This window comes from Sturnira hondurensis, unplaced genomic scaffold (assembly GCF_014824575.4).
Source record: "Sturnira hondurensis isolate 20B ecotype Veracruz unplaced genomic scaffold, ASM1482457v3 Scaffold0000451, whole genome shotgun sequence".
Classification (NCBI taxonomy): Eukaryota; Metazoa; Chordata; class Mammalia; order Chiroptera; family Phyllostomidae; genus Sturnira; species Sturnira hondurensis.
The window spans coordinates 148682-162622 of record NW_028073082.1 but is presented as its reverse complement, the minus strand read 5'-3'; the positions used below and the strand labels follow the sequence as shown (position 1 = coordinate 162622).

Here is a 13941-nt window from a genome sequence, read left to right as displayed (position 1 = left end):
ACTCTGCCTCATTCTTGTCCTAAAGTGAACTTTAGGAAATAATTTAGGGGTGCTCTTGACGTAAAAGTGAAAACCCTGGCAAACTCTAAAGGTAGAATATGGCCCTCAGGCCCTTTGAAGAAAGAGTCTAGTTAACTTAAATGACTCCGATTCCTTACTATACACACAATGTAGTAGGGATGGGGAACTATCCTTCTTTTCTTAGGGAAGTCTGAGAAGCACAAAGACCTTGGAATAAACCTCAAAAGCCAGACATGTATTGCTAGAACTGCTGGGTGTAGGTAGTTAAAAAGGAAGCACTCATGTTCCACACAAAGTGCTATTTTGAAATATATACACTGTTGTATTGTTTACATTTGCACAAAGTTGTATCATAAAACTCACTGTAACCTGATGAAATTAACAAAAACTATGACTATAATATCCAATTAAAGGGAAGAAAAAAGAGGAAAAAGAGGAAGATGAGGATGAACAATGATGAGAAGAAGAGAAAAAATTAGGAATTGAAGGCATTCAGAGTGGGAAAACATGAAGGAAATATTTTAAAACATATCAGTAGTATTCATTTGGCTCTGGCTGGAGTGGCTCAGTGCTTGAATGCCAGCTTGTGAATCAAAGAGTTAGGGGTTCAATTCTCAGATAGGGCACATGCCTGAGTTGCAGTCCAGGTCCCCAGTAGGAGGCATGTGAGAGGCAACCACCCACTGGTGTTTCTCTCCTTCCCTTTCTCTCTCCCTTCACCTCTCTAAAAAATAAATAAATAAAATCCTTTTTAAAGAAAGAGGGTGGGGTAAACTGCTTATTTCAGGAGGAAGTTATGCTTCCTACTAGAGGTGAGTAGGTACAATAAGGGACAGGAAATAGAAGGGGAAGTTATTTATTCTCAGGGCATCTAGAGTCAAGGAAAGGATCATTCCTCCCTCTGACCCCCCAAAATAGGTGCTTGAGCTACATTCTGCCCAGAAACACTGTCCACTTGTTGTGGGCAAGAGTCCTATGGTTACCAACTTTTTGTACTGAATGAGAAAAATATTGAAGTGTTATTGCTGTTTTTTTTCTCTGAACATGGAGGAGGACTCCACAAAGTGGTTTGAATCACAAGAGTCCCATTAGAAGTTTATATTCATTTGTTAGTGGAATCGTGAGTAGGTAGGACTCTTTAATAAACTTTCTGTATCACTGCAATTCATGTAAAATTCATCCAGAATTCCTTGGAGGCCCACAAAATGTTTTGTCTTCCTATAGCACTATGTGCATGTTTAAAGCATGTGTGTTGTTCTTTTGATAGGCAGACTATTCTTATAAAGGAACAATGCAGTTTTCCTCTCCTGTTGGAGAGAATTATTTCTAGTGTGTTTTCCATCCTCTTTGGCCCCTTTAGTCAGACTAATATGATCCCACTCACAACCACACTATAATTTGACACTCCTGGTCACTGAATTCTAGGATTTCCACCACATCCATTACTCTTCTGGACAGAAGCTGGGCCCTAATGACTTTGGTAATATATTGAATTGAGAGCCACACAGTACTAAAATATAGTAAATATAAAGGTAAGAGAAAGATTAAAAATAGAGTATGTCAAAGAATCATTGAAAATTTATGGGAGTATCATAATCTTCATTTTTAATGGAAATCTCACAAATTTTATAATTATGTAGAGGAGGTACAAGAAGGTCCCGACGTAAACTGGAGTGTTCACATAAAGAATATAAGCAAGGAGAATCATGTAGAGGGGAGTCTTGGCCCCAACCCGGCGACTTCTTCCCAGCTCAGCCACGCAGGTCTCCACCACCCGCAGGCCTGTATTCAGGCACTGCCCATGGCCAGAAGTGCTCCACTCAGACTCCCACCCCTGTGAATCCACATAAAGTGCGCCTGCGCAATCTTTGAGACTCCGTAAAGTAGTAATAGAGCCAACGTCTTAGGGTGAATATTGTTTTGACCGGTGTTTCCCATTGATTCGGATCCTCTGAGTCCACATTCCTGTGCACGGGAAGCCCGAGGTTGGCTACTTTGGTTAAAATTCTAGCCACTGTGCCTCCACAATGGTGAGTCTAGAGTACAGGGGAGTCGTCCCCACACTCTCACGCCTTGGCTGCGGGTTGGAGGGGCAATTTTCGAGGAAACTCTGAGGCATTCCTGCCCGAGGATTCTCTCCCCTTTTATTGTGAATTTTCTGCAGAGAAACATTGCGTGGCGAACCGGCCCACTCCTAAGCATTTGATGTCACAAGTCAAGTCGAGCTACCAATCTGTGCACTTCTCAGTACCCGGGCCAGGGAACCCGAATTTCTCCCCAGGGTGCAGGTGTGCTGAAGTCCCCTTAGATATCCTCAGAGTTTAATAAGATGCACTGGAGATAGGGAGACCGGTTTGGAGGATTTGTGAAGGCAAGTGCAGTGGCAGCAGGGCAGATTCTGGATGCGAAGTAGGGCTTTGATCTCAATGGGTTCCGCAGGCTATTTACAGGTCAACTGTAAAACTCCTTTGGGTTGTTATTGGATTACCTGAGGAAAAGTGGCATCAGCTGAGATCCCTCTCAGACCTCAACTTCTCTTGGTGGGACAATCTTGTGGAATGAGTAGCCCCAGGAGATGCTCAGGTGAACCCATTGATTGGTAGGAGGACTCTGGAATGTGTCTGTGAGTGTGGAGAGCAGGCTTTGTTCAGGGGAGATAATAGACTGCTCCCTTGGGTGTGATGTTCAGGAGAGCAACACACGTTCTTATTGGTGTAGCAATTTCTGGACCTCTGTGTGAGGAGAGAGCACAGGAATGCAGAAAAACAAACTCAGTGTGATCTCCATGTAGTTGCTCATTATCTTGCCTCCTCAGGACAAAGGAGATGACAGTGTGTGTCATTCAAGTTTCCCAGGTGGTTCTGCCAGTGATTGTGGTGGGATTACTTAAAAAGGCTGTGGCTTTCAAGACAAATTCTCACAATGCTAACTTGATTCCTGTACATATGGTCTCCCGAGAACAGAACCCAGAGGAGGAGGAGCAAGAGTACCAAGAGGATATGGCATCTTCTCAGGTAAAGGATGTGCCCTGCCCCTGCATCTGAGGCTTGGTGCTTGATTTTCCTCCTAATATGATTGCCTTAAGAACCAGCAACCTTCATTTCTGTTCTTTCATGTTGTTGGGTAGTGAGGTTGTATTTTTGTACTAGTATCAATTTCTATTTATGTTTGTCAAGTACAGCAGTTTGTGTACAGTACTAAAGTCTATGTGCCAGGGCCCTCTGCCCCTTATCTTTATCTATGCTGCCCAAGGTCAAGAATTCCTTCCTTTAATTAGTAACCATCTAAAAGGGAACACGTCTTCTGAGTGAAAACTGAAAGGTGGAATGCAGCCATGTGCAATATATTTACTGGGATGGTCTCAGAGGCTAGGGTATTGGTGGAGAAGGGATATATGTTTCAGTTCATGTGGCTGCAGAATCACCTCTGTACATCAGAGGTAAGTGAATGCAGATTTTCTAGTGAGAAACCCTGTAAGAGAAAAACGAGAGTCAGTAGAATAGACATTGTCGCTGAATTGATAAGGAAGTCTTGCTATTTAAATACACAATGAGTGTACTGAACATGAGAGGTACATGTAGATTGACATTAGAAAAAGTGAGTGTTTACTTATGATTATTTTCACATAATGACTTTCTTATTTCTGTATTTCGAGAGCAGTGTCACACCAATAAGGACATGTTTTTCTGCATGCCTGAGTCACTGGATATGGATGGATCCAATCCACCTGGTAGTCACTTGACTGAGATGTTCTATTCAGTGTAGAGTTAATAGTTTTTCCTTTATCAGTAATAGTAGTCTGATAGGGAACTATTGAGGGGTGTGAAAAAACTATCACAGGTCATCTGAACAGTTTTGTTGTCTTTCTAACTTCTGTTTGCCTTGGGAAATGAAGGCCGTATATTTATTTCATAGATATCACTGGCAACTTGATATCTTGGTTTCAGGGAAAGAGGGGAGAAAGGGGAGAAAAAATGGGATAATTATGAGAATATAATCAATAAAACATACTTAAGCAAGTGAGCTTCTGAAAAAATGTGGAAACACAGGCCCCACCCACAACTCCTGAAGCAGAATCTGCATTTTTAGAAAAGTACATTGCTTGCTGTCTGAATGAAACCTAAAGAAGTTTCTTACAGTTACACCTCATCATGCTTTTGTAGCTGAGGAGTATCCATAGCTGATTCTGAATGATAGAAATACAACACTCAGCAATCAGTATACCTGTGTCTGTTCCTATATTTTAAAGTTTATTTTCCTGAAAAGCAATGTCTTTTCAGTGGATTTGTAGACACATGTATTATGGTCAGTTCTTTGTGTTACCAAATACTTTGGAGAGTGTTAGAGGGTCAAAGTGGCCTTACTGAATGATGCAGGGTATCTCCTAGGTGAAAATCACTTCTAGCAGTTTTCATGTTAGATGAGAGTGCGATCTCTCCTGTGTATTGTGGAAAAATATGCCTGTTCTTTTGTTGTTGTTGTTGTTATCATCAGCCATTCTTAACCTTCAAGGATGTGTCAGTAGATTTTTCTCGAGAGGAGTGGGAGTGTCTAGACTCAGGTCAGCGGAAATTGTACTCGGATGTGATGTTGGAGAATTACAGCAACCTGGTCTCCCTGGGTGAGAATGATTTCCTTAAGAGTTTCTACTCCCCACCTCAGGATTTCTTTCTATTTCACATCTTTTGGGGACTCTACTTTGTATGGGAGACTTTCAGATTGATGCTCACAGGGCAGGGTTTGGAGGTTATCTCATGGAGAAAATAAAGAGTTTGAGAACTGCAGTCCTTTGCAGCTCATTATCTGAAATATTTACATGTTTTTAGAATGACTAAGGCACTATGAGGAGACAGGATTTTGGATAATGATCTTGTAGAATATTTTAAATTTTCCACAGCCCTTTTTCCTGAGCTCAAAGTGGATTGGAAATTGAGACATTATTAAAAATAATAATTATTATTTTGTTCACAGGTCTTGTTGTTTCTAAGCCAGTCCTGGTCACATTTTTGGGGCAAATGAAGGACCTCTGGGATATTTTCAGAAAAAAGTCCATATCCGGCCCCCCGGGTAGGTGGAAATGGAGATGCAGATGTCACAGGTGAGAAACCTAGTGGTCACAAGGAAGCCAGACCTTCAGGCATGCTATGACAATCTGTGCTTCAGGAGAAAGGATTGTGAAAGGGCAGGATTGTATGTGTTCCTGTCAGAGAGGGCCAGCTGGTGTCCAACAGTGTGTCATGCTCATACATGTTTTCAGAATTCTATTTACACTGCAGTGACCTCTGTTATTGTGTTAGTAGTTTCAACATAAGCACTCCCTGTCTAAAAATAAAAAAATAGGATCTTTACAACGTGTGCAGTGCATACAGTTAACTCATTTTTTAGATTTTAAGGGTCTCCATAGTCTGACTCCACTTTCATTGCTTTGAGGACCTGGGAAAAACTGTACACGTTCTTGAGGAATTGTACATTAAGCCATTTCCTTTTTTCCTTTTGTTCTTGTGGCAAGAATGGAGTTCATGAAGAAAGTGGTTGTGATCGTGGAATATGATGCAGATATCACAGGAACCCTGTGGCCAGATGTCATGTTTTTGAACTTACAATTTTTAACCCTCTCGAGGTTGCAAACAAATCCCTTTGAAGTTTAGACCCGTTGATTCTCTTGCAACTCAATGTACCTCCACAAATTGAGACAGTCTAGTTTTCTTCTTTTTAATTTTATATTTTATTTAGTTCTTGGTCAAGTGCATTTTTCTCTCTTACATTCCCAGCCCTGCCTCTCCAGTGCTCCCCAGCTTCCTCCCGTTTCTGCCCCTCACCTTATTGTCCATGTGTCCTTTATACTTGTTCATGAGAGTCCATCGTCTTTTTCTCTATGATTCTCTCCCCTCTCCCCTCTGGACCCTGTCAACCTGTCCCGTATTTGAGTGTCATTGATCATATTTTGCTTGTTTGTTTGTGTTCTTGTTTAGAATCCTGTTAATGGTGATATCATATGGTATGAGACAATCTAGTTCTCTGTTTCACTTCAGAATGTCCTTGTGCTTCTGCAAATGTACTATGGTTTCTTGATTCGTTGATTTCCTCATGGGCGCTTAGGTTGCTTCCAGCATGTGACTAATGTAAATTGTGGTGTTATTAACATTCAGGTTCATAGGTCCTTTTCAGTTGGTGTTTCAGGTTTCTTAGTGTAGAAGGAGCTCCTGGGTCTTGGGACAGCATGGATGGATCTGGAGAGCATTATGGTAATGAAATAAGCCAAGTGGTGAAAGAAAAATACCATATGATTTCACCTATAAGAGGAAATGAATCGTCAAAACAAACAAGCAAGAAAAACATAAACAGAAACATTGAAATAATGAACAAACTGACAATGACCAGAGGGACTTGGGAGGAAATCATGAGAAGAAAGAGGGCAAGTGTTTTCAAGAACATGTATAAATGTAACCTGGACAAAAACTATGGAGGAGTGGAAATGAGAGGGATTGGGTAAGGGTGGGCTGGGCTGTGATGGGACAAAAAACAAAACACTGTACTCAAACAACAAATAAAAAGAGGACACATGGAAAAAACAGAAGCTGGTAGGAACCATGGAGATCAGTGGGGATAGTTGTGTTGTGTGGGATAGTTGGAGGGAAAATGGAGACAGCTGCATTTGAACAGCATTAAAAATGTGGAAAGAAAATGTTCTGTTTTTCCTGGGCTACTGAGTCAGAAGTATAGAGCACGTAAAAGCATATCCAGTAGCTTTGAGAGATTTAGAAGAGTCTGCATCATGCGGCAAGGGGAGCCCCTTGAATGGAAAAGCCACTAGATATGGCTTGGGTGATTTCTGAAGTGGAGTCTTGGAAGATCTCGGGGAATCACTAGGACAGGACTGTAGCATTAGCCAGGTAGGTGGGGACTCAAAAATACCACGTTCTACCTGTTTTATTGGTAGAGCTCTGCAGGGGAAGAAGTGCCTCACATGACATCCGTGTTGGAGAAGGCTGCCTATCCAGCCTTAGCCGTGAAGCCAGAGAGTTGAGTACCTCCCTGAATGTCTCTAGCAACTTTCAATGTGCTCTCCCCAGGCTTAAGGTCAGAGCCTGTGAGTAGCTGCAGCTCTGCATCAGGCCCTTTAAGAGAAAGACTTGGACTCCAGCATCTCTCAGTCTCAGTCAGTCCTTATCACTGGTGATTTTCCAGGGTGATTCCTTTTATATCATAAGTTCTTCAAAGTGTGTTGATTGACTTTTTAGCATTTATTTCCATATAGGGAAAATAAATGATAGTTTTAAGATCACTATTTAATCATTGTGGGGCATGATTCAAATATGAATCAGCCATACATCAATTGCCATGAAATTTAAATTCACATTCCTTTATGTTTTTCCTTATTCTTTTCATTGCTTCTTTCTGTGCTTTTCTAATGGTAAATGGCTGTTTGGTCTTTTGAGTCACAGAAATAGTCTTTATTTTCTCTTTGTCCATGGCTGAATTTGTATTCACTGTATGTCGGATATAAACTTTTCTATGTTGGCCCCACCTGTTGTGGGTCACTGCCTTGAGTGTCAGCTTGCAAAGCCAAAGATTCCTGCTTTGATTCCCAGTTGGGGTACATTCCTGGGTTGTGGGCTCTGCTCCCAGTAGGGGGCACGTCTGAGGCAACTTCACATTTATGTCTCTCACCATCCTTTCTTTTTTGTCTAAAAATAAATAAAATCTTCAAAAGTAGCTTTTGTGAATTGAATGCAGTTTTTGAAAAGATATGATTCAGGCCTTTCTGTTCCTTTGTGGCAAGGTTTGCTTGCGCACTTGTCTTTTATGCAGTGCTCTGAAGAGATGTGCACCATGTGGTCCAGCAAATGGTCCCCACCTGGAGAGGAGGGCGGTGCACACTCTCATTAATAATGCTCCAGTGTTTCCCCACCACCCAAACCAAGGGGTTTGCGTGGGTGGCTGGCTATAACCTACACATTGCCAAAAATTACACACTGCAATGAATGTAGAAAGCCCTTGTAAAATCTATCATTCATATCACTCTGCTGCTGGGGTTTATGGAAGGGTAGCTGCACGTTCTACATTGGATACAAACGGCCTCATAGATGTAGCACCTGAATTCATAGATGAAGATTACGGAGGAAATGTTGGTGTTGTACTGCTCAATTTTGGCAAAGGAAAGTTTGAAGTTAAAAAACATAATGGCATTGCACAATTCATTTGTGAATTGATTTATTATCCAGAAACAGAGGACGTTGAATGCATACATGACACAGAATGGGGTTCTGGAGGCGTTGGTTCCACTGGAAAGAATTGAAATGTCTGCTGAAAATGCGAAATGAGGAACAATACTTTTGTCTTAAAAGAGAAGCTTTTGTTTAGTGACTTGGTGCTTAATCAAGGTTTAGCTTCCAAAAATACTAGTTGATATAATTTTGAGTTTCATAACTGTAAACAACTATGCTTTATGAGCTTGCTTTCTCCGGGTTTAAAAAAGAAATAACATTCACCCCTAGTTTAAACTCTAATTTTGGGGGGGAAAAGTGGTGGGTGTTTGGTTTTGAGTGTTTCTGGGTTGCAAGATTTATATCATGCCTGTTTCTTTTTCAAAGCCCATGATATCTTTTTATGCTTGACATTGGTCTTCAGTGCACTCGTCTATGTAATTTCAAGTATTACCCTTTCTTTTTAGTGTGCACTGTAATGTGTTCACCATGTGTTGTCTGAGCACTGTGTATCCTGCACAACAGAAACACGTATTGGGAACATGGAGGACAACAGTGAGAAGATTGAATACACTGGACACTATGTGTCTGGAAACAATAGAAATGTGGAATTTATTTACTCTATTTCCATTGTGTGTCAAGGGAGATGAGCACAGTGTTTTATGAGAGTAAACAGCCATTGTTCCCCTTTTTTGTAACTTTTTTTCATTGCACCACACTTCATTCTCCTGCAAGTATTTAAGTGATTCAAAGTACTCAAAACTGTGATTTGTTTAAAAATTCATTGTAATGTCGATGTACATTCACAAGTGTGTCATACCTGTGAACCTTTCTTTTGTGTCTATCAGCTGTGTCATCTACAGAGAACCAGTACTTCCTGGAAAGGTCAGGAATAGAAGAACTATTTTTTGAAGAAACACTGGTAAGATATGAGAGCTGTGCCTTTGATACTGATAAGGAAGTTTATGACAAGAAGCAAAGCATGATTGAATGGAGAAAACTCACTTTAAAAATAATTCATGAAAATTCATGGTTATATAAGATGTGAAAAATATTACAAATCTGGGGAAACTTCCAGTTTAAATCAGATACCTTTACAGACCAATGAATTTCCAAATAGGGAGACTGAAAATATTATTCTAGCTGTACATATTCTTCTAAAGCACACATGGCAAACACAAGATCTCCAGGCTAAATCTGGCCCTCAACCTTCTTTTATCCAATCCAGAACCTTTTTCTTACCTGGAGGCATCACCTAACTCCTTGCCCCTACATTAGAATAGTAACATTCACATGGTCCTAAAAGTATATGCAGCCCACTGAAGGGAATGATGAGGCTGAAGGGGCCATAGTAGAATTGAGATTGGCCACCCTTTTCTAAAGACCCTCTGGAAAATCAAATATATCTCATAAGTTTTGGTGTTGGTAATCATTTGAATTGTTTGAAATGTAGAGTGGGAATAAGGTTTCAGTCACTAATTTGTACAATGTAGGCATTTGGAATGCACGTAGAAAGCTTAAATGTGATGGATTTGACATTTCCTTTCTTCAGAAAATGCTGTACTTTTGCAGAAATGATGTTTTCTTTTAATCCACTGCATAATGCTTTCTTGAACTTGAGTAGAATTTTTAATACAACCAACAGGGTTTTATAGGGATCACAGCAAGATTACTTAGGAATAAGTTTACACGATTAATTAAATTATAGATGTCACTAATAGCCTTTCTGTGTTCAATGTTTCCCAGAGTGTGTGTGATGATTACAGAGGTAGTCAATGCAGTGAACATTGGAAGAGTTTTCTCCATGAGTCAAATTCTAATGTCCAGCCAAAGAGTCAGCTTGCAGATAGCCATTATGATTGTGGAAAAGTCTTTGACAAAACGTCAGTTCACAATACTCATCAGGTTGTTCCTACTGAGAAGAAGACAAACAAGCAAAGTCATAATGTCCAATGCTTAAAGGAATCCTCAAATAGCACTCAACAAATGAATATAGCTGTCAGGGAGAATGTTTGCAAATACATAACATGCAGGAAATGCTCCAATCAAATATCAAATTTCAATAAGATTAAGAAAAGAGGTCCCAGCAAAGAACATAAATGTGAAGACTGTGCTAAAACAGGTCACTGGATCTCAGGTGTAATTCTACATAAAAAAAGTTATCTTGGACAGAAAACTGAAATTTGTAAAGAATCTGACAAAGTTTTTTGGAGAACACCAACCCTTCCTAATCATCACACAGTGCACATTGGACACAACTGTGATGAATGTAGACAATGTGCTAAAGCCTTTAACTGGTCCCCAAATGTTAATGATCATCAGAAAATTGATACAGGAGAGAAATTTTTCAAATGTAGTGCATGTGACAATGAATTTTGAGAGTCCTATAGTCTTGTTGAGCATGACAGAATTCATACCGGTGAAAACTCTCCTATGTGTACAGAATGTTCAGAAGCATTCAGGAGATCGTCAAACCTCACATAAGCTCAGAAAATTCATGCAGAAGAGGAGTCTTATGAATGCAGAAAATGTTGCAAAGCCTTCAGGTGGATCTGAAACCTTACAAGACATCAGACAATTCATACTGGAAGGAAGCCTTATAAATGTACACAATGTGGCAAAACATTTACACGGTCCTCAACCCTTAGGTGCCAGAGTCTAACCCTAACCCTTATGATAGTACTCAATGTGGCAAACCCTTTAGGTTGACCTTACACCTGACTCAACATCAGAAAATTCATCCTGGAGAGAAGCCTTATGAATGTACAGAATATGGGAAGCCCTTTAGGCATCAGACATCCCTTACTCCACATCAGAAAATTCATACTGGAGAAAAGCCTTATGAATGTACACAATGTGGCAAAGCCTTTAGGTTGACCTCACACCTTACTCGACATCAGAAAATTCATACTGGAGAGAAGTCTTATAAATGTACACAATGTGGCAAAGCCTTTAGGCTGAGGTCACCCATTACTCCGCATCCGAAAATTCATACTGTTGAGAAGCCTTATGAATGCTCACAATCTGGCAAAGCCTTTAGGCTGAGGTCACCACTTACACAACATCAGACCATTCATTATGGAGAGAAGCCTTATGAATGTACAAAATGGCAAAGCCTTTACGCTGAGGTCATCCCTTACTCAACATCAGAAGATTCTTTCTGGAGAGAAGCCTTATGAATGTACAAAATGTGGCAAAGCCCTTTAGGCATCAGACAACACTTACTCGACATCAGAAAATTCATACTGGAGAGAAGCCTTATGAATGTAGTCAATGTGGCAAAGCTTTTAGGCTGAACTCACACCTCACTCGACATCTGAAAATTCACACTGGAGAGAAGTCAAAGAAATTTTCCCCACACGGCAGTCTTAGGTCGATCACAAGCCTTACTCAACATTAGATAATTCACACTGAAGAGAAGCCGTATATATGCGAAATATTTGGTAAATTGTTAAACCTCTAAGGTAACCTTTGTTAGCACCGGAAAATTCAAATTGTAAGTGTTCAGCATCTGATAAAGCATCTTTGCAGCCCTCAGACCTTACTCAACATCAAACAATTCACGACACAGGAAGACCTTCTATGTATACTTTTGTGGTATAAGCTTCAACCAGTCCTCAATGCTCATTCATCACAAAGTATATTTATACTGCAGTGAAGCCTATTAAATGTGCAAAATGGGATAAAGCCTTTAGCCACTTACAACTCTTACTAAACTTCAGAAAATTCATACTGGAAACAAGGCTTATAAATGTAAACCAAGTGACGAAACGTTTCGAGATCGGATCATGCATACTGGAGAGAAACCATAAAAAGTAGTGCATATAAAAAGTGTATTTTTTATCAGAGGTGCCTTACCCAATATGAGACACATCCATCTAGAGAAAAACTGTTCAAACATGGAGTCTTTGGCAATATTTTAACCTATATCCAAAACATACGCAACATTGTAAATCATGTTTTTCAGCATTCACCTCTTATGTGGCATATAAGAATTAACACTATAAAAACACCATGAAAACAGAGATTGCAGAAAATTGTATAGCTGAACCTGCTGCCTTATTATATATTAGGGAAAGCACAGAAAGGTGGAATTTTATGTTCATAAAGAGCGAAAGACTTTTGTGAAATTACACAGTTCTAATAACCCAAAAGAATTTATACATGAAAGTGGCTTGAAAAATGTAAAAATTTAGAAAAGTATATAATAAAAACCGCAGCTTAAAATATCATAATTCAGAGTAGAGAGCTATTGGTAGGTTTCAGGTATTGCTGTAGACCAGAATATTAGTAGGGAGAATTGCACAAAGTTTAAAAACAGCAATTGTTCCTGTCCAGTGTGCTTCAAAATGTGGAGGGGATGGATGTCTAGATATGTATAATTGCTCAGAATGTAAACTATAGTATATTGACAGCATTTGAAATATTTTGAGAAGGAAATCTTAGACTGATTCCAGTCTTTTTTCAGTTAATGCTACTAAGTTTTTATTTCTGCTCTGTGTGAAATCTGTGGGGTGATTTTTGTGTCTTTAACCACCAGTGAATTCTTGTATATTAGGTGAGCTTCACTCATGACTACATTTGTACAGAAGGTTGAAGACACTATAATGCACAATGTATGAAAAAATCTAATGATTGTCCAATGTATTGAGAAATATAAATGAAATTGTTTGTTTTATGCTCCTCAGAATTTTATTGTATGTTACAATGGAAGTCATGCTAGTTTACATTATAGGAAGATGTAGAAACGATATAAATTTTAACTACTTTTCTAAATCTCCCTTTAAGGAAAATGTTGTTTTGTTAAAATCCTGATCTGTCCTCATCATAGTCATAGTTAAGTGTTAGTTAATGTCGTTGGAATAAAAAAGCCATCAGCGATATGTGAAGGAATATGGACAGTTCATCCCTCAGTGCATAACAAGGCTGTATGTCCACGTTTGCTCAACAGTTGGCCTCCAACTGTTGGCTTCCAATTAGAAACCAAAGAGGCCCTGCCTGGTGTAGCTCAGTGGATTGTACGTGGGCCTGCGAACCAGAGGATCGAGGTTTGATTCCCAGTCAGGGCACATGCCTAGGTTGCAGGCTGGTTCCTTGCAGGCCAACTACCAGCAGGGGAAGCACAAAAGGAAACCATACATTGATGTTTCTCTCCCTCTCTCCTTCTCCTCTAAATATAAATAAATAAATAAAATCTTTAAAAAAAAAGAAACCAAAGAAAACTGCAGTCTTGGATTATAATATGCCAGAAAAGTAACACTCCCGATTGTTTACAATGTCTGGTTTTAGAAATGGTAACACAATTGTTTTGTGATTCTTTATTTAGATAATGTGTGAATTGATTATTTTTATTAATAAAGGTGAATTTACTGGAATGTGTTTACATCTCCAACTTCACTGAAGTTTTCAGATAACCATTTGTCCTTCCATAATGCAGTGCAGTTATGGCAGTAGCAGTTTATTTCCTTGGTTTCCTTAGACATTAAATAATGTGAAAAAATACCCATTGTTCATTATGCCTAATGGAGGGTTCCAATAATGACAATAGATGATATGTGCTTTTTGAAGAGTTCAGCTAAGCTCCTTTATAATGCCACTGCATTATTGGCAGCTACTCAGGTAAAAGATGTGCCCTGCCCCTGCATCTGAGGCTGTGCTTGCTTTTCCTCCTAATATGATTGGCTTAAGAACCAGCAACCTTCATTTCTGTTCT

The 13941-nt window shown here is 39.6% G+C and overlaps 1 protein-coding gene and 1 pseudogene across 1 annotated transcript; both read left to right on the top strand.

The window, feature by feature from the left end:
• Positions 1-7827: 7827 nt before the first annotated feature.
• LOC118983528 (deoxyuridine 5'-triphosphate nucleotidohydrolase, mitochondrial-like) lies at positions 7828-8320 on the top strand (annotated as a pseudogene).
• Positions 8321-8770: 450 nt separating this feature from the next.
• LOC118983472 (zinc finger protein 540-like) lies at positions 8771-11628 on the top strand. Its single transcript, XM_037041031.1, is given in 6 exon segments — positions 8771-8783; positions 9077-9150; positions 10719-10876; positions 10933-11334; positions 11336-11429; positions 11431-11628. Coding segments are annotated over 6 exon segments (939 nt in total).
• Positions 11629-13941: the final 2313 nt, after the last annotated feature.